This window comes from Suncus etruscus, chromosome 8 (genome assembly GCF_024139225.1).
Source record: "Suncus etruscus isolate mSunEtr1 chromosome 8, mSunEtr1.pri.cur, whole genome shotgun sequence".
NCBI classification, from domain to species: domain Eukaryota; kingdom Metazoa; phylum Chordata; class Mammalia; order Eulipotyphla; family Soricidae; genus Suncus; species Suncus etruscus.
The window spans coordinates 24728570-24750125 of NC_064855.1; the positions used below are offsets into that span (position 1 = coordinate 24728570).

At 47.8% G+C, this 21556-nt stretch overlaps 1 protein-coding gene across 1 annotated transcript in view; it reads right to left on the reverse strand.

The window, feature by feature from the left end:
- Positions 1 to 21556, reverse strand: part of KIRREL3 (kirre like nephrin family adhesion molecule 3) — a 441995-nt gene that overhangs the window by 57352 nt on the left and 363087 nt on the right. The window contains 1 exon segment of the mRNA XM_049778913.1: positions 17316 to 17393. Coding sequence (XP_049634870.1) covers positions 17316 to 17393 — 78 coding nt within the window.

Sequence of the window (21556 nt, forward strand, 5' to 3'; positions counted from 1 at the left end):
TAAAGGATGCCATTTTGTAAAGGCCACATGGCAGGCTTCTCTTAGATTCTGAACAAGGAAGGATGCCATTTTGTAAGGACTACATACTCAAGCCTATTTCCATTAACACTGCCCCAAGCTACCTGGTCATACCACGTAGCCTATTGGGAAAGGACACAAGGAAGCAGTAAGAAGGTACCCTACACAACAGCCAATCATTTTAAAAATTATCAAAAAGCTAGTACTTCCCTAAATCCCTTCCCTATGTAAGCCAATTCATGACCTTGGGCGGGGTTCATCTCTTGTGAGAGTAGACCCTGACAGGTTAGTTGGAGTTGTTGGTAAATAGATTAAAATTTTGTTCAGCTTTAAAAAAAAATTTATGGAGATAGTACAGGGTTAAGTGCTTGCCTTGCATACAGCTCACTCTGGTTCAAATTCTGGCACCACATTTGGTCCCCTGAGTACCACCTGGAGTGATTTCTGAGCACAGAGTCAGGGGTAAATCTTGAGCACCACCTTATGTGTGCTCATATACTCTACTCATATACTTTATAGTGTAGCCCTTCTGTCAACAGAACCACTAATGGGCTCCACTGTGTAACTTGAGTTGGTTGAGTCCAGCCAGGTACCACTATAGGAATATCCCCAAGGTCCCTTTGTAAAATGTTCAAGGAATCAGGGTTTCATGTAGCTTGATGGGGAGTTTGATGAGAGGAACAGAAGCAGGCCTAGGACTTCGATAAAGGGAAGTGGCTAAAAGACACTGGCCTGAAAGCTCCAGGTCCCATAGGGTTTATGAACCCCGCACTGGGCACCTCCTGCCTCGTATCCAAGCTCTTCTCATGGGTGCTGAGGGGTCACTTCCTGCTGGGAATAGTTGGTCTCAGTCCCCCATCCTGCGAATTTCTCTGCCTTAAGAGCCCAAACACAATCAACTCTTAAATTATCTCTGGTATGGAAAGGAGTGAGGGTGTGAATAACCCACCATGATAGACATTCCAAAATAATGAATAATCCCAAGTAACATTTATTTTTAACTTGGAAATTGCATGTTGGTATTTGCTTGTGAATATGGATGCTCTGATGTTCTGGGAATTTTGAATACTTCCTGATAGATAGAAAAACCCTCCAGGGTCAGAGCCTCTTCCTGCATCCTGCTCATGGGATGTAAAACAGCTATGTGGTGGGTATAGTTCAACCAGGGTGGGACACCCCAACCTTCCCCCATCACTTGCTCTAGGGTTCACATCTCCCTTAGGAGCTGATGAGGAAGAACCGGTCTTGCCTTTTTAAAGGATTCTCATTCCCTTTGGGCCTCATGTAAATTAGAGCCAGAAAGTGAAGCTGTGAGATGTGATCCAAGGACTTCCTTAAGCAATCTTGGTGGAAGCATTTTCTGGCATCTGGACAGTTTGCCAACAGGTAATTGAGAGCTGACTACATGGGTGGGTGTTCTCATTAAGAAAGCTTCTCACTGCTCTGGGATTCAGGCCCTGTCCTCAGGAGGGTGAGGGTTGTTGCCCACAACTAACTTTTGCATAGGTTTTATACAACCTAAAGCAGTCCCCGATATTACTTTATTTAATCTACTCTCAAAGCCCCCTGTAGCAGATTCTCATTAGCCCCCATAGAGAATCCCAAATGCTAGTGTTTAGAGCAATGCTCTAAATGTTCAAGTCCCACTCATTGGTTAGATGGATATTTTGGGTTACTCAACCTTTTCAGGATTCCCCATAGAGGTCATAGTTAGGGCAAGGAAGCTTGTCATTCAACCAGGCAACCGCAAAAAACAAAACAAAACAAAACAACAACAAAAAATATCCCAGCCCAAGGAGCTTGCCATCATTGCCTCTATCTTTTTTCTCTTGCTGCTCATTTTGGGGTCGCATCTGGTAGTGCTTAGACCTTATTCCTGGCTCTGTGTTCAGGGTTCACCTCTGGTGACTGCCAGAGTCAGTCTGGGATTAAACTGCAGTTGACTGAGTGCAAGACAAAAGCTTTAACCTCTGTTCTTGTTTCCTCCAAGGCCCCTCTTGCTTTTGACCATTTAAAGCGGAAACTGGTGAAACCGAGCCTTTGTGCTTGAAGAAGCATCTCAAGAGGAAAGAATGGGTGTGTGTGTGTGTTTGTGTATGCCTTGGGGCATGCCAGGAATCTTCCTGTTTTCTGGGGAGCTGAGGCAGTCTCCCAGAAATCAGCATCTCAGGAGAGGAGTTTGGGGTAGAAAGGGTGGGATAGGGGAGGAATGGCAGCCCAGAAAAGCAGATCTGGCTCCCATGACAGGCTAATTCTATTGACCTCTACCATTCCAAAGGTTAGAGCGCATTTCTCTCCTCAAGGGCCAGCACTCAGACACTTTAAAGACCCTAACACAGCACTCAACCCATTTGACTCTAGCTTCAGGTCTCCATTCCCTCAAAATGGAGGAAAGAGGAGTTTTGGAGCTATGGTGTTTCCTTGTCAGAAAGCAGAACCCCAGCCTCCCTGAGGACATGGGAAGCCACTGGGCCCAGAGCCTGGGATTCCTGCAAACCATACCATGAGGAGATTAATCCTCGGGAGCAGCCTGGGGACTGAGGTCAGCTTGGGGAACAGCTCCCTGAGAGCAGAAGTCTTCCTATCTCAGGCAGAGTCCAGCATTCCCAGCTCTCTTCCTGTCCTTTTGCCTCATGCTAAGACACTGTTTCAAGGAGACCTGGGTAATGGCTTCACCATTTGGCTAACAGGCTCATCACGGCTGCCATTCCCACTCAGCTGGAATCTTGGCCTTTGCAAAAGATCCCGGTGCTGAAAGGCTGTTGCAAGACCACCCCGAGTAAGCCCAGCTGGCACTCTTTGGGGCATGAACCCAGGGAGATAAGGTACTGAGTCTGCTCCACCCCTGTCCCCCAAGTCATCTCTGGGCTATAGGGAGGTGTCATCAGTGTCCCTAATGAGAGACTTACTTCCATCTCACTGGAGAGAGTGGAACGGCTCTAGCTGCCTTCCCTGCACACCACGATATCTGCTACCATTCGGCATTTCGGGGAGAGAATTCATGCCTGTAATTAGTTACTGTATATCACCATTAGTACTCTGCTCGGGATTTACTGGGCAAATAGCATTTAACTGCACAATAACTACCGGTCCTTGCTGCTTATTGGGTAATTTACTAAGGCTGGGAGAATGGAGCAGGAGGGAATGTGAAGAGGAGGCATTGTAACCCCTTGAATCAAAGTTTATGAGTTTGTGTTTGGCATGGAAGTGGCTTCTGGTAGCCAGTTCTCATTCTTGTTTGGCAGAACTGCCAGGCACCCTGCTTTCTTTCTTTTATTTATTATGACAAAGACCTGGGATGGGGGTTTGGAGCTGCCCAGGGCTACCTGGGCTCACAGTGGGTCTCTGGATAGAGGATTTTGGGGGCAGAGCCTGGGCATTGGAAGTCAGGGCTGGTAGTCTGGGCCTCTTTCCAACCATATCAGTTCCTTCAATCTGAGTCAAGGGGGTGGGGGGGGGGGAGAACAAGGGAAGGGTCTGTCCTTGGCTGCTGACCTTATGATGGTCCCCAACCCTCTTTTAGCTCTTCTGTGTCCTGGGGACAGTGCCCTTATTGGACACGTGGCTGACACAGCAGGCCTGTATGAGCCAAGTCTGTTTTTGACTGTGCCCAATCTCAACTCTCTTAACCTACTTAAACCCAGGATGGGGAGGGGGGGGCAGATCACAATGATGAAAAACCCAACGTGCAACATCGCCTTACGCAATCTAATAAATTACTCGGTACCCGGCTGCCAGCTCATACTAAGCCCAATATTGCCTGCAGTAATTATTTGGATCAAATGCAGTTTATCTGCCTCATATTTGTGCTTCTGTGCCCAGTAGTAACTTATAAATGTCATTGTGGTGTTTATTTGTTATAATGAAATTTAATGGCATTGGAAGCCAGGAGCAGAGCTGGTGGGGCAGCAGGTTTAAAACAATCTCTTTATCTCTGGAGGAGGAATGAGTCCAGAAAACAGGAAAATGCCCTGAGCAATTTGATCTGCTGAAGTGGCCAGAGCTGCTTCAGCACTGGAAGCTGCAGTGGGTTGCACTGTCAGTCTCTTCTGCTGTCTTCGAGAGGCATTTTAGAGGTGGGAGGTTTTCAGTATTCACTTTGCCCAGAGTTTTAGGGTGTCAGATCCTGCTAGATAGGGATGGACATGAGAACCCCAGGGACCCAAGTGCTTGGAGAAAGAGATTCACATGCAAGAAAGTCAGGAGGATGAGCCAAGGCAGGTAACGTGGAAGGCATCTCTGCAGGTGGGAATGGCCGAGAAGCACAAGGCAGGGATGGGCCAGAGGAGGGCTGGCAGGGGTGGGAGGCAAGACATCCCCTGCCCCTTGCCTGCAAAATCTCCTAAGACTCAGAGTGGACCTTTTAATGTGGGAGGAAGGGCATGGACTTCAGATAACCCCTAATGCTGCCATTTACACATCATACTCTGAGCCAGGTCTTTTTCCTTCCTGAGACTCACATCCTCATGTGGATGCTTGCTACTTTCCTCAGAGCAACAGTGCTGAGGAAGGAGCTCCAGGGATCATGGGGTTTTGGCATCAGAAGAGGCCAAACCATTGTTGGGGCATGGGTGAGAGACAATCAGCCCTTTCCACCTGCGTGACTCGTAAAGTCCACTTTCAAACAGCTGAGCCTGGATGGACCCTTTGGCCAGCCAATAGACTGCTGCCCTTATACAGAGTGCCAGCGGGGCCAGAAGGGCTATAGGAACTTGCCCAAGGCTTCTGGCAGGATGTGCAGTGAGGCCTGGACTCCTTTCACTACAATCCCCTCTGGGCAACTCAGCTTTTCTTCTGGTCTAGGGATCCTGTGTCCCACTTCCCCAGATCTTGACACTTAAGCATGGGCCAGATGGGGTCTTTCTATCCAGTTCATCTTAATTCTACATTTAGTGCTCACACATGAAATATTCATTTTCTCCTCTCCAAAACATGCTCACAAAAGGCTCCGAGCATCATAAATATGGATGCAAATTATTAGGCATTGTTAGTCTCTTGTGAGCCAATGAAGTTCCTGTCCCAGCACATCACCTGTTCTCATCTCAACACCAGAGAGGACACAACTGAAGGCATTAACCTGGGACACACACAGTCCTGCCTCATGGTTCATGGAACTTTGTATGTTCTTGAAGCAATTTCCAGTCAAACATCTTTCCCGCACAAACACGAAGGAAAGGAACTTTGTGACTCCAACAGGTACCCCTTTTGAAGATGAGAAAAAAAAAATAGGCCAAATGTTGTAATGGGCATGATCACACACTTAGAACTAGAACTTATTTCTAAGAATGTTAATTTTAAGTTTGTTTGGAACCCAAGGAGAAGCTGTTGGAGAAGCTCAGTGCCCTTGCTTCCTGTGAATGTGCATAACATCAGCTGTGGGGGCATTTTATCGCACAGAGAATAGCTACTGTTCTGGCTTTCCAAAGTAGGTTGGTCTCATTCGTATTTTGACAGAACCCATATGATGAGAAGGCAGTAGAGCTGGGCCTAATGCCACTGCTTCCCTATGTAGACTCCATGGAACACTACTGGGCCTAAGCCATGTGCTAGTCAAAATGTCCAGGGGCCAAATAAGTTTGGGAAACACCATAGGCCCATGCCCCCTTCCTACCTTTGGATTCTTTCCCAGGCTCTATCCAAGTGTAAGACTTTTTGCAGGAGACATTTGTTTAATTGGGGCTAGCCCAGACATTCCCCACTGTTTAACCGTGGTGTCTGTAACTCACAGAAATCCCATTAACATGTTTCAGAAATACTGCTTCGGGAAAATGCATGAGCAGAGTGTCTCCTCTCCGCTTTCCCAGGGTGTGTTGGGGAGATGGTAAGCACAGGGTGGAAAACTTTGATCCTCTCGGAGCAGGTGTATGTAGCCACAGCCATTGGAGTGTGCCAGCCTCTTGTACCTACCCGCCCCCCCCCCCCCAAAAAAAAACAGGTGGATTCCTGGGACCCTGGCTAGTGCAGGAGTCTTTATTACAGTGCTCACCTCCCCTGTGAACACTCTAACTGTGTGAGTACTATGGCCCTGTGTGAGCCCCACAATATGATGTGCCACCCCCAATGGGCACAATTAAAAACATGCCCAATAGCCAGCCACTGCAGCAATGGCATCAGCAAAGGGGAGTAGGAGAGAGCTTCATGTTCTCCCCTCACCCCTGACTCCCCATACTGCATGTTCTCGGGGGCCAATGCCCACTAAACACCCTCCCTGCTACTGTCCAGGGATGTCTGCCAGGTCTTGAAGCTAGCTTGCAGGTGTCTCCTGAACTTCTCTTCCAAGGGGACTTGGGAAGTCCCTCAATTTGCCAGGAGATTCCTCCCTCTTTGGGGCCCTGGCATGGAGGTGGGCGTGCTCAGTACTTCAGTGTCCCCTGGGTTGTGGTTGTTTGCTGCCCTCAGTGCAGGAGGCTGGACGACACTCAGGCCAGGTCTTCACTGTCCTCCCCACAGATCATCCCACTTGAGACCTCATTGAAATCTTGCTTCTGGGGAACCTGGGCCAAGAAGAGGAGAGCATCATCCATGTGTTACTCACCAGGACATAGCAGAGGCCCCTTGAGTTCTCTGGTGAGACAGAACACACAGACACTTTCGTGCATCCCTGTACAGAGCAGTGCTAGGCTGATGAAGGAACTAGACACAAGGGGTCTGTTCAGATAATGGGGGTGGGCATGGGTGGAGCCATATGGGTGATGGGTGGGGCCAGGGTAAGAGAGATGGGGCTCGACAGGCCTGGGCTAGGCTGAGGATACTGAGGATGCTAAGTTTCCTCTCTCCTGTGCTCTCAACCCTACCTTCCTGGTCAAACCCTTGTCTATGTAAAGAAGCTGTGGTCTAGCCTTTGCCCTTTCTCAATGGGAGGAGAGAGACCTGGTGCAGTGTTTTGAAGTACTTTCATGAAGAAAGCTTGAGAAGTGCTGCTTCTTTAGTACTAAGAATAGTGATTATTCCTGGTCCATTTGACTTGGAGGTGGGGAGTATTACATTGCTCTATTTGTCCCACACTCTGTGTGCTGTTACGAAAACTGTCACCACGTCCTATATTCTGCCGGCCATTATGTGTATTTCAAACCATTATATAAATGGACATGATTTAGTACTTCTGAATGTCATTAAACTCCTCCCCTATCAGTAACAACACAGTTGCCATAGAAACAAATACATTGGAGGAGTGAAGGCAGAGGGAAATGAGCAGATGGAGTAGGGGAAACCACATCTGCTGGTGGCTGTTTGCAGAGGGCAGGGCCCGGCACAGCCTGGCCACTGTTAAGAAGTGGCGAGTGGCTTCAGGTGTTATAGAGTCTCCTGGGATAAAAGATCTGGGTGAGTCATTGGGGCCAGGGCCTGCTCATTCCAACACATAGTACAAAAACTATTTGTCACTGCAGGCCATTAAGCCCCTCATTTATTCAGATGCTTTTACCCATGGAGAGGGCTGGCAGGAGGTCTCTGCACTGGAATGCCAACTTTGAGGCTAGTTGGGGAAGGAGGAAGGAGAGGCAGAGAGAAGGAAACATTCTTTAGAATACAGGTTAGTTTGAGAGGCCGAAACTTTGTCATTGATGGGTATCAAGTCATGGTGACATGGTGCCACCATGGCTAGCACAGAGAGAAGATTGAACATAGACTCTTGGATTCCTGGCAATGGGGAGAGACATGCTACACCGTGTCCCTGTATCACATACAACAAAACAAAACAACACAGACTTGAGAACAATGGTTGACACCCCTCACAAGGGCCCTCTGAGCAGATGTCCTGGTCTTCTAGATAGTGGGACGACTAAGCACAAGCAGCAGTGCCCTCACCAGGACACTTATTTCCAGGGCTCAGCTCAGATATAAGCTTCTGGATCCTCAGCCACAGCCTGCAGGGTTGCCCCTTCTCCATGGCCCCTGATCACTGCATACCTGGACATAGCCTCTGAGTACCACCCTTGGGCTGGGGTCCTGTCTTCACACAGCGAGGTTCTAGCACAGGGCTCTTGCTTCATGAACTATGTGGGTAAGGATGAGGTTATGTGTGCAGGATGCTGAAGCATGAGGAAAGGTAAGGGCTATCTGGCTTTGAGCCCAGAATCTTCCACGATGAAGTTCTAAACTGCTCTATTTCTGGGCTGAGGCTTATTCTCTCTGCCTCCCAAGCCATAGAGGCACAGAAAGTATAATACTAAAGAGAGATAGGAAAAAAGGGGCTGGAGGCAGGTTAGAGGTGAGGGGTACCTGCCTGCAAGCTCAAGGACCCACATTTCATCCATGATACCACACATTATCACTTCCTACCCCCAGCACTGCTGGATGTGGCCCTGGTTTGCTTGACCAATTATCACTGATGGTAATCCTCAGACAGCCTGAGCACATCTGGGAGCAAAAACAAACATGAGATCTAGGATGCAATCACCAAACACTGTAATGTGCTTGTCAAGGTGGCAGGCAGGGGTTGGTAGGGACTGGGTATCATGGAGTATGGGAGCACTAGCTATGGGAGTTGACACAGGTGGTGGGATTGGTATTAAAATATTATATGCCTTAAACTCAACTATCAATAGCTTTATGAATCCTGTTTTTTTAAGAAAATAAAATATTAAATACATTTAAGTTGAAAAAAAAAAGAAATAAAATATAAAAAGAAAACTAGAACTGGAGTTATAGAAAAGCAGGTAGGAAGGTGCTTACTTGGCATGCTGTTGATCCAGGTTCTATCTCAGACACCATATATGGTCTCCTGAGTACTCCCAAGAACAATTCCTGAGCACAGAGCCATGAGTAAGACCTGAATACTGTGGGGTGTGGCCCAAACAAAAAAAATAAGCAATAAAAATCCACAGTAACCCCACAATATCTATGAAACAGAGCTAGCATCTTCTGAGGGAGGGCAGACAGCGAGGGCAGTGAGGGCTAGAATCAGAGTGCACTGGATTTCCTAGTATTTTCTGTACCTTTATTAAAGAGCCCTGTCTCCTCCCTCTTTCAAAACATAGCCACAACTTATGTCAAGAACTATCATCCCTAGTTACTGTCCATAGGCCTCAATATGGTGAAGGGGACAGAAGAGCCAGGCTTTGGGCTTAGAAGCTCACGTTCAAGTCTCTAGTCTTTCTTCAGTTGTGCCACTCCCCTTCCTGCCTATCAGGGCCTCCTCCTGCCTGATGGTTCACACCATTTTATATTTATTTATTTATTTTTGTTTTGTTTTTGGGTCACACCAGGCAGCACTCAGTGGTTACTCCTGGCTCTATGCTTAGAAATTGCTCCTGGCAGGCTCAGGGGGCCGTATGGGATGCTGGGATTTGAACCATCGACCTTCTGCATGAAAGGCAAATGCTAGCTCTCTGGCCCCGGTTCACACCATTTTAAATCTACCTGTGCCAGCTTCCTGGGGCCACTCCCCAGGGCCATAGATGCTGTAGCTATTCTTTCAGCAGGAGCAGAGAGAGGCTTGACTTACGATACTGAGGGGTCACAGGCCTGTATGCTGGGGTGAGAGAAGGCACCAGGGAGGAAGGTGAGTGACCCATGAGCAGGAGGAGCAGGTACTGTGCAGGACTGGTGGTGGGATGCTCATCAGGGACCAGCAAAGACTTGGCATAAACACTGCCTGAGGCCCAGAAAGGGGTCATGACTGGAGTAAAGACTTTAAAGGTGGCCAGATGAGATCAAAAGTGCCTGGGATGCAGAATCTTGGAAAACATGCCAAGGACATTGATATTTTTCTCAAAATTTGGAAATCTCCCTTTGTAAGAGGGTTGTAACTGTGTCTGGCTGAAGATATGGTTCAGGCTGCAATGAGAACAAGGAAGTGGGAAGAGAGAGATGCAGTGGGCTTCATGTGGTGGCACTTAGCCACTGGAGGGCACTGCTGTCACCCTGATGGGGAGGGAGGTGACCATGACAGAGATGGTGGCAGAGAGTTGAACAGAGGTGGAAGATTCAAGGGCTGTTTGGAAGCTGTTTTTGGAACTAGGTGGGGACTGAATATGGTGTGGTGGTGGTGGTGGTGGTGGGGAGAAAGATAGTTTTAAAAGGAGCCTGGCAGGGGCTGGAGAGATAGTGCAGCAGGTAAGGCACATTTTCTGTATGTGGCTGGTTTGGGTTTGATCCCCAGCATTCCCTACAGTACTCTGAGCACTACTTGGAGTGATTCCTGAGTGCAGAGCCAGGAGTCACTCTGAGTATTGCCGGGTGTGGACCTCAAACAAAACAAAACAAAAAGGAGCCTGTCAGGGGAATCCCCAGTTCATCTTCCAGGTCTCCGAGAGGCAAAGTGAAATGGCCTGGGCACAAGTTTTGCAATCTTCCTTGTGACGACAGCAGAAGGAGGGGGTTGATGATGGTGGGTCCCTTGATTTGAGATGTTAAGAAAATGAAACAGGGGCCCGGAGAGATAGCACAGTGGTGTTTGCCTTGCAAGCAGCCGATCCAGGACCAAAGGTGGTTGGTTCGAATCCTGGTGTCCCATATGGTCCCCTGTGCCTGCCAGGAGCTATTTCTGAGCAGACAGCCAGGAGTAACCCCTGAGCACCACTGGGTGTGGCCCAAAAACAAAACAAAACAAAAAGAAACAACAATTATAAAGTGCCCCAGAAAGTAGAGTCTTGGAATAAATAATAAACAGGACCACTCTACAAAGAACCAGCTTTACAGCCCCAGCAGAAGAAAACACATCAGCAAAATAAATAAATAAAACCAGAAAAAAATGCACCTCCAAACCCCCAATGAACAAAATGACAGGATCCACCAACATCCGGGGACTCAGGTAGGTGAAATGGGTTTGGGGGGCTGCATCCATACCCCCTTTTCCCTGGACTTTCTCTCTGCGCCAAGTCCGGGCCACACCACACATGCTTCTCATTGTCTGCCTCCCTCCCCCAAAGCTCACTCACCACTGCCCACATCATATGATGACCAGCCTCAATTAACTCCCAGGAGCAAGCAGGAACAAGGTGCAGATCTGCTGCCTGGGGCTGCTGAGCCAAGTCTACCACCTCCCACTGCTAGTTCTTTCTGTGAGCAAAGCCTTGACAGGTGATGCTGGGTGGTGTGATTAGGGGTGGAATCGCTGAGCTCAGATGATCAATTTGTGCATTTACTTTATTGGGAGGGGTATACAGACACACCTTGCAGTATTCAGAGAAAGCTACTTTGGGGCTCAGTGCTTAGAATTTGCTCCTGTGAAGCCTGGGGTGGGGGTACTGAGAAAGTAAAAAATCCAGGGGGTCATTTTAAGCCATGACCCTGTATAACTGCATATGGAGGGAATCAGGCTGTACTTCCTCTTGCATCTGAGCTTGTTCCTAAAACTTTTTTGTTTGTTTGTTTGTTTTTTGGTTTTTGGGCCACACCCAGTGGTGCTCAGGGGTTACTCCTGGCTGTCTGCTCAGAAATAGCTCCTGGCAGGCACGGGGGGACCATATGGAACACCAGGATTCGAACCAACCACCTTAGGTCCTGGATCGGCTGCTTGCAAGGCAAATACCGCTGTGCTATCTCTCCGGGCCCTTGTTTTTAAAACTTAAGGATGAAGGGTCAGAGCCAGGCAGTGAGAGGCAGGTAGGGCTGCCGTCCTGGAGAGAACCTCTCCCTGGGAGAAGCTCACCTGAGAAATCATCTCCAGTTAGGGCATGTTAAAAAAAATAGGCTTATTGCCTCCAGGAGTACAAGGGTGAGGAACAAGGAAGTCTAATTTAGGGGAGGGTCAGGCAGGGTTTGTGGGGAGATGCAGGAACTATGACATATCCCTGAGTATCTTGGGAGCCACGAGGTCAGGACCCACTACACCTGGTTACTTTTTAGCTTTTTGGTGCTTGGAACAACACCAGCACAGAAAATGCTAGATACTAAGCATTAGTTATTTTTGTTGGGCCTGGAGAGATAGCACAACGGTGTTTGCCTTGCAAGCAGCCGATCCAGGACCAAAGGTGGTAGGTTTGAATCCCGGTGTCCCATATGGTCCCCCCGTGCCTGCCAGGAGCCATTTCTGAGCAAACAGCCAGGAGTAACCCCTGAGCACCGACGGGTGTGGCCCCAAAACAAAACAAAACAAAAACAGTTATTTTTGTTATTATTATTTGGATTTTGGGCCACACTCAGTGGTACTCAGGGGTTACCTCTGACTCTGCTGTCAGGAGTTATTCTTGGTGGTGCTTAGGGGACTATATAGAAGGGTGGTGATCAAATCCGGGTCAACTGAATGCAAGGCAAATGACCTGCCCACTGTACTATTGCTCCACCCCAGCTGTGTTATATTTGAGGGGAGGCTTTCATGATGCAAACAGACACAGGAGCTCCAGCAGCTCTTATTCAAAGCAGCATGCTCTTTATTGGGGTCACCCTTACCAATAAGTGTTACAGGCTTATTTCTGACTTGGTGCTCAGGGATCACACCTGATGGATTTGGGGGCAGAAATGCATACAGGGGGCGGTGTGTGGCCTGGTCAACTATTTGCAAGGCAAGTTTTCTACCCACTGTACTGTCTTTCTAGCCCAAAAATGATGACGCTGGGGCAGGAGAGATGGCATGGAGGTAGGGTGTTTGCTTTGCATGCAGAAGGACGGTGGTTTTAATCTTGGCATCCCATATAGTCCCCCTAAGCCTGCCAGGAGCGATTTCTGAGCATCGCATAGAGCCAGGAGGAACCCCTGAGTGCTGCCGGAGGTGACCCAAAAACCAAAACAAAACAAAACAAAAAAACAAAAAACCAACAAAACAACCTCCCCCAAATAAAACAAAAATGATGACACTAAGCAAATGAGATAATGCGTTTTCTCTTCACACTTTCTTGTCTGCTTTCCCTGTATTTTCTTCCCATATCCATTTGATACCTGACTTGTGTGAGGTCCAAACAGGACACACACACACATACACACAACCACTTTATTTCTGCAAATGCTGCAGATTCTCTCTGAGAAGCTATTAAGTGCTCCCAAATAGGACAAACCTCTCATGGACGATCACATGCCTCCTTAAACGATCTTTGAATAGTGTTTTCTTTTTATTGCTGCGTGTAGTTTAACGGCACCAATTGCGATTACTCTAGCTTATAATAAACCCCAGATCCATAAAACTCCTGTTCATTCATTATTCTTTCCTTGCTCCTTCTCAAGCTGATATTATTATTACTATTATTTTGGCATGTACTGAGGAAGAGGAAATGGAAGGAGAGAGAAAAATATAAAGGAGATACATTAACAAGGAGAAAAATGAAATAGGGAACCACTTCTCCTTGGATAACAGCCGCTCTACTAGACACTATTAAATAGAACAAATATGCTTTAATACAGTGCAAGTAGGTCTTTTCTATTTATTCTACTTGGAAATATAACCACCCCCACTTTCTCGCTAATGGAAGAAGCAGCTCATTGTCCCAATAGCTCACTAAGGCCAGCATCTGAGAGAAAAATAGTCATTATCATTATTATTATTTTACTATTTTGTCCAATTGTTCAGTTTATCCCAGGATGTGAGTTCAGTGTGGATGGAGATTTCTGTTCTTTGATCTATATCATCATGGCTGCTATTCCAGTTCAATTATTAATATGTGGAAGTTGTAATTATTTTGAGTATCAGTACAAGATAATTGTAAACCATAAAACAGCTCTTTATGCTGGCCGATGCCTCTTATCTGCAGATGGGCAGGAGTTTGGACACATGGCCTTTGGAAAGAGAAACCCATTGATAATACAGCCTTTGGGGTATCAAGGCAGGGCTGATGGGTCCCCACCTTTCAGGTTCCCTTCTCTCTCCCATGCCATTTCTTTTCCAGAGTCAAAATTGGTTTAGCTTGTGTTGCTTGAGTTGCTCTCTCCCACCCTTCTGCTATGTATTTTCCTTGTAACCAGTACACAGGGCAAATTCACTCACTTTCTACCTCCATGTCTCTTTGGCCTTCCAGCAGCAGGGAAAGTGAGTGACTGAGAGAGAAAGACAGTGAATGTGTGTGTGTGTGTGTGTGTGTGTGTGTGTGTGTGTTGGGGCATTTTGGAGGTGTGGGGGAGAGAGGTAGGGCTGAGTAATTGTTCTGATAGTCCCTGGATATTCTTGATGCCTTGGGAGCTGCCTTCTTTGTAAGTATGCTATATTGTCAGTTGGCCTATACAAAAAGAAAGGTTGGGGTAGGGCGTGGAGAGATAGCACAGCAGCGTTTGCCTTGCAAACAGCTGATCCAGGACCAAAGGTGGTTGGTTTGAATCCCAGTGTCCCATATGGTCCCCATGCCTGCCAGGAGCTATTTCTGAGCAGACAGCCAGGAGTAACCCCTGAGCACCGCCGGGTGTGGTCCAAAAACCAAAAACCAAAAAAAAGAAAGGTCGGGGTGGGGAAAGAAGGTATTAGTATCATCCTTATTGGGTATTGAGTCATACCCAAAGGTACTCAGGGCTTACTTCTACCTCTGTTCAGGGATCACTCTTGATGGTGCTTGGGGGACCATATTTGGTGCCAGGAAATGAACCAGGTTTGGACTTATGTAAGGCAAGCACCTATATCTCTGGTGCTGGGATTACTTATTTTTTTGGAGGGCCACACCGAGTGATGCTCAGGGGTTAGTCCTGGCTATTTGCTCAAAAATCAATCCTGGATTGGGGAACCATATGGGATGTTGGGGATCAAACCACAGTCCGGCCTAGGCTAGCACCAGCAAGGTAAAGGCTTTATCGCTCTGCACCACCACTCCAGCTTAAGGAGATTACTTATTTTTTAAGCAAGTCAGTCATAATCACTGTGGAGGAACAGGCATGTGGGGAATGACTCATGCTGCAGAGAAGACTCCAAGAGAACAGGCTTTGTTTGGGCAGCTTCCCATTGTTTAACAAAAAAAATAAAACATAGAATGTCTTGGCCTCATTGTTGCAGAAAGTAAGGCTAACTGTCCTCAAAGGTGCTGAGGTCCTGTCTTATTCCCTTTTCCCTTTGAGAACTCCCTGCCCTCCCCCATTAAGCAGTATGTAGGAGCAATGGCACAGACAATACTAATAGTACCATAAATACATAAATCAACACATACAAGAAACACCCACAATGTCTAAAGGGTGCCTTCTACTTAAGGTTAAAATTGTTAAAGGTCATTTTTTAGGTGGCAGTTTGGATAATACCTGGTGGTGCTCAGGACCAAATTTCTGGCTCTGTGCTCAGGAATCACTCCTTGTGGTTCTTGGGTGTTCATATTATATGCCGTTCCAGAGATGTGTTGGATATGTGTAAAGCAAGAACTTTATCCACTATACTATCTCTTTGACCCTTTGTCACCTTTTAAATCCTTGGCTCTGACTCTTCACACTGTATTTTTCTGCTTTGGTAAATACACACAGACCCCTTGTGTGAAACTGAACAATGGCTTCTGTTCTTGTTACAGGGAATCAGCTTTCAGATGTAATGAGGGCTCAGGGACATAGCAGAAGGTGGTAATCCAATAGGACAAGTGTCCACATGAGAAGAAACCACAGAGGGCTTGCTCCCTCTCCCCTGGGAAGGACATTGTGCACAGACTCTTTGCAATCCCCTTCCTTGACCTCCACTGTACAGGAACCTTCGATCTTGGACCATCTCCAGAGCTGCCTGAACACAAATTCTTTTAAGTTCCCTTAACTCTAGCATTTTAAGGCAGCCCCTGCTGACTAAGCATCCTGAGCCACCTGGACTCACCAGAACGTCATTTTCTCTTTTCCAGACCCTAGGATCCAAACTCAGTTTCCCATTTCTGGGGTCAGATAGTAGAGCAGAAGCTCTCAAGACCAGCCAGCGCTTGACTTTTCAGCCTTCTTGTCCCCTGTGAACCTCGTTTCTGCAGCTAAGGCATTTCTCCTTGTACCATGGACAGAGACTGACTGCTCCTCGCCACAGAGGAGTCGCAAACGCTAAGTGTGCTCTGCAGGAGACAGGCGGGTTGGGAAGGAAAAGGTGAAGTCAGACAAAGAAACAGTCAGGGATGAATGGAGGGAGACTGGCAGGAGGCAGAAGCGGATGTGTGTGTGTGTGTGTGTGTGTGTGTGTGTGTGCGTATGTGTGTGTCTTGGTGGGGGGCTCCCAACCTATAAACTGGGGTGTGTGTGATTTCTTTAGGCTGTTGATTTTTACGCTGCACATGGTGGGGAACAAACACTACTAGTGTCTGAGTGCTGGACTAACACTTGTCAAATTGTCACCCTGAAGGGTGCGGCAACAAACCCAAAATTGACAAAGCACTGGGCCTGGGAGCTCAAGGTGGGTGGGGAATGTAAAATGTTGACCTCTGAGGGTTGGGGAGAAAGCCAGCTGGAGAAGACACAGGAGCTCATTCTGGGGCCAGGGAAGGTTGGTACAGATGCCTGAAGTGAGCGTGAGGCTGCAGAGACCCTAGATCTGGGAGCAGAGGGACCTTTGTGCAGCCTGGAGCTTCGTTTGTCTGCCTTTAATGACTAAATGGCAGTTGTTGAACTCCTTTTGGATCCTAACAAACAGGCTGTGGCGTCTGATGGAGTGCAATCCTGGTGGCACAGAGACAGATGGCTGGGGATGAAGGGATAGACTCTTTATTATGGCAGGCCCCAAAGTGACAGCATTCCTTTCAGACACCAGCCTCTGTGTCAATGGCAATAGCTTCCCCAAGCCTTCTGTGACCCAGCTGAAGCTCAGAGGAGAGGCACAGGACAAAAGGAAGGCAGAAAGGCCCAGAAGGAAGCATGAGGGGATGAAGCCAGGTTCTGAGTTAAGTTCTTAGAGAATGAAAACAGCCTCCTCTGCTGTTGCACTCTTCTGGTGACCTGTTGATTCAATTCATTAGGCACTCAAGAAATGGAAAAGGGGCTGGAGTGATAGTACTGCAGGTAGGATGCTTATCTTGCATATAGCTGACTCAGGCTCAATCCTTGGCACCCCATATGGTTCATTGAGCCCTGCCAGGAGTGATTCCTGAGCACAGAGCCAGGAGTAAACCCTGAGCACCACCAGGGATGGCCTTCAAACAAGAAACAAAAACAAACTAACAAAAGATAGTGGAAAGACTGAAGAGGAGGGCAGAGAGGTTGGGCTTGGTAAAGATGATAAAAATGGATTCACTGAAGTACATGGGTGAACAAAAGTAGGGGCTAAGAGAGGAGAGGAAAAGGGGGTGTCTGAGGAGGTTCTGAAAATGTCTATAAGTCAACTCTGTTTCTGTAGTTCCCCACACCATCAGGGGAGCACTTTTAGCAACTCAGCCACCTCTCCCTGTTCTTCCAGACATGCTATCTTATCGCTTTTTGGCCTGAGAGTGAAAGGGCCCCACTTCTTATCTCCCTTCCTCAACCCACCTTGTCCCCCCTAATGTGAGCAAACTCGTACTAACCTTCATTCATTCTCCGAAATTTTTCCTTGGCCATGTAGCCGAGCACCAGGCAGCGTCCTCTCTTCTGGAGGCCCAACTCTGGAAGAAAACAAAAGAGGGTGAAATGGGGACAGGGTGGCCCAGAAGACCCCACTGGAGGGCATATAAAGTTTACTGCCTTTAGAAGCTAGACTGCTGCCCTATCTAACTAACTTGCATAAAATGATGGCCCAAGATCATCTGATTCCATATTGGATACCCAAATCACCTGAGAAAGGTTGGTGGATCAACCCTACTGAAAGGGGTACTCACTAGCCTTTTCTGAGGGATAAGCAGGCAGGGACAGAGCCAGGAGCTGTCCCCTAGGCAGCCTGGCTGTGGAGTTCCCAGTAAATACTCCCCAATAAGTCATTGTGGCCTTTGACCTTTTAGTGTTGGATATAACTCCCAGATCACATTGGGGTAATATGCATAGGTATGTGGAAGAAAAGGCAATATCCTGCCAGCTAGTGGCAAGCCACAAGGAAGGTTTCATTGGGATAAAGTAGTACTTGGGGGTGATTTGGAGGACAGACCAAAGGTTGAGAGATAGGGAAAGAGAGTGAGTTTTGGGACCTCCCTATTTTGGTCTATCACACACTATCTTATAGACTAGAGGGCTAGGAGAGAGGAGTCACAGACTCTGCTCCCAGAAAGCTTTAACCCAACTAGAAAAATAAGGCAGAACAATTCCAGGGAGCAAATGCAAGCGGCAGTTACTTGTTCTCCTCTGTCTTTGGCAAGGCAAGGCCTGCCATGCACATGAGCCCTGAACTCCATGGACAGGAGATGAATCCTTATGGCTAGAACTCACCCTTGGACCTGACTTGACTTAAGGACTTTATGGACTCTGAAAGCTGAGCGCACCACTGTCTCTGCTCAACCCCAAGAGGTGGCAGCTGGGTCACTGCAGAGCCACATATGCAGACAAGAAAATAAAAGTTCAAAGATATGCAATGACTGCCCATAATTATCGTTGGCTCTCTGCCCTGCCCTCTCAGCTCAGAAACACACAGACACAACAGACAGCCTGCAAACACTGGGCAAAGGGACAAGGGATGATTTTAAGGAGGAGGGATGAAGTGGCATCTCTACCAGGGCCTTGTTAAGCCTTTGGATACCCAGAAGTTCTCTCCATGGTTTCGTGGGGAGGGAAAGTGCCCACCAAAGACATCTCATGGCAAAGCCTCTGCCTCCCTTCACAACAATTGCACCTAGACAATCCCATATCCAGGCAGAGGGGAGACTGGGGTGCCTCTCATGCCCAGCTCTCCATCCATGTCCACCTCCTGTTGCCCAGGTCCACCAACTGTGGGCAGAAAAGTGAAAGGGCCCCTGGGACATAGAGAGGTCACTCTTGTCCTAGAGAAAGACAAAGCAAGAGAGTGGTGTCATAGTGACAAGGCCCAGGAGGTCACTGGCTTTGATCTCCTGATGCTACAGGGACTTATTTGAAGATCAGTGAAGGGCAGAGCAGCAGATCTGAATGTCATCTCTCCAAAGGTGCTCACAGCTCATGCTTCTCTCCACACTCGCTTGTTGGAGTCACGGCTAACCCACCCTCACTTCAAACAGCCTTTACATCTCAAGCACCCAAATTGATGATGTTAAGTTTCCCCATCCAAGGCCTTGGCCCTTTCTCCAGGGGCTCCACTCTGCAGAGGGCCTGGATGGATCAAAGATCCTTTGATGTTTACTCACTCTATTGGTGGATGCTTTGGGACAGCCCCCTTGGAGAGGTGGCAATGCTGCTGACCAGGAGGGGGCCAGCAGAAGTAGCTGGGAGCAGGGCTCTGGCTCCAGCTGACAATAGCCTCGTTTTTTGAGGTGCTATTGAAACCTCAACAGGCTGATGGCAGGCAGTTACCAGCCCATTCTAATTGCTCTGATCCTTCATCATCAGAACAGATACCACTGCAGACGACTGCTATTATAATTCCCATGGACTTTTTATCCTGTCGAAGCACATCCTCTTTACCTCCTATGGAGAAAGCAAATTTGGGTTTCTGGATGGAGCCCAGGAACCAGCTCAGAGGGAGCTTGGAAGAGGAGTAGGAGACAAAAGCAGGGTGAATTTAGGACAATGAGCCTGTAACTCTCCCTGGACACCCCTATGCTTCCAGGGTTCACTCCTGGAGAGATAGAGAAGGCAGACACTTATTGAATCCAGATAACCTATGCTGGCACTTTCTGCCACCATTCCCCAACCCATTAGGTGTCAGGGAAGAATGAAGGGCCCCCTCACCCACACCACCAGGAAGATTCCCAAGGAAAGAAGCCACATATTCCAAGAATAAGAATAAGAACCTCATGGGTCCCAGTTGAGTTTTGCAAATGAGCAGGAAAAGAACTTTCCAAAATGCCCCCCTCCCCCCAAAAACCTGATTAATAAAAGAAACGGAGGATGAGGCAATTTCTCAATGTATTTGGCTCATTTAATTTGACACATGTGGGTTAGTCTTAATTATTTAGGTGGCTACATTACGAGGCGCTAATAAGCATGCGGCAAAAATTTATTAAGCGAGAGCATTTTCCATTGGCGTCTGCTGAGGAGTAGAGAGAAGTCGCTGGGATCCTTGCGAGATGGAGCAGGCTAGCGGGTATGGGAAGTGGGGATGTGGTAGCCAGCCACGCAACAACAACATATTATCAGGGGAGACAGCAGGGCTGTCTGGGATCTGGGATCCAGGTCCTGGGATCTTCCAGATGGAGCATGGTGTGTGGGTGTGGAGTGCAGATGGGATGAGGAGTGGGTTTTTGGGATGCAGTCAAAAGAGGAAACCAAGGGGGAGGTGGGACTCAGCCCTAGACCAGAAGGTACCCCATGCTATGTGGAAGAGATGATGGAACAAAGAGCAGGAACCTTCACCTGCCCACCCTCATACTTGTCACATACTTGTCACAGATGACACGTATAAAATAAAATCCACAAGTTATGAGATCATGCTACGGACCATAATCTCTGATTTCTATGCAGATGGGTCTGAAGAAGCAGGGTAGTGGTGAAGGATTTATAAACCAAGGCAGTTAGAAAAGGATGATCATGGTATCTGTGGCTTTTTGCTTCGTGGTCTCAGCTTCAGCCAAAAGCCAGAACTTATTTTTTTTTCTTTTTTTCCTTTTGGTTTTTGGGTCACACCCAGTGACCCAAAACTCAGAGGTTACTCCTGGCCCTCAGCTCAGAAATCACTCCTGGCAGGCACAGGGGACCATATGGGATGCCAGGAATCAAACCATGCCCCACCACTGTGCCATCTCTCTGGCCCCAGAATTCCTCTTTCTTTATTAAACCAATTCCCAATACCAGGTGGGAGAAGGTTGAAAGAGAAAAAAGTACCTATCTAGGTGGACTTTTATATATCAAAGGAGATTTATGAGAAAGAGGAAGATGCCTTTGTTTTGGGTTAATAGCTGGGTATCATCTTATAGACATGGACTCACTGCAGAGAAGCAAAAAGAGGGGGTCTTTGTGCCAGCAAGATAAGGCTGCAGCTTTGGAGAGAGCATTAGCCACTAGTAGGACAGGTCTAAAGGTGTCAGTGGAAAATGTGATGTGATAGTTCAAGCCACATGGGCCATGGAGCTCAGGTTCTATCCTAGGGCTGCCTTTGACTCAGTTCTTAGGATCAAGCATGGGTATTCAGACCAGGGAAGTGAGGTCCAGCTGTGACAGTATAGGATTGGGGTCATATCTTTGACTCCAAATCCATGTGATGCAATCCTAATGTCAGTACCCTAGAAGGTGACTCCATTTAGAGAGAGAGAGAGAGAGAGAGAAAGAGAGAGAGAGAGAGAGAGAGAGAGAGAGAGAGAGAGAGAGAGAGAGAGAGAGAGAGAGACTGGGGTATAGGTAAAGGGGAGTCATGGCCAAGGAAGGGGTCTGTGAGCACATCTGAGTACTGATGCTCAGGGGGCCTCATGCATAACTGCAGGGATAGGGCAGGGCTTCACAAATCAGGGACAGAAGTAGTTTGCCTCTGCTAGTCTGTGCCAAGGGCCTTTTTCAGGGTGTCTGTCCATCAGCACACATTCTCCCAGCTATGGGGCTACATATCACATCTAGCTCTGCTCAACTCCTGCCATCTCTGTTGCTTCTGCCTGGTTCTGCTTTCTGCTAACATCTCAGCTCTTGGGCAGGCACTAAGCAGGCCCATCCATCATGAGACCACAGCGTCCAATACACCTCTAGAGAACAGAAGTCTGAAGAGAAGAATAGTAAAGAT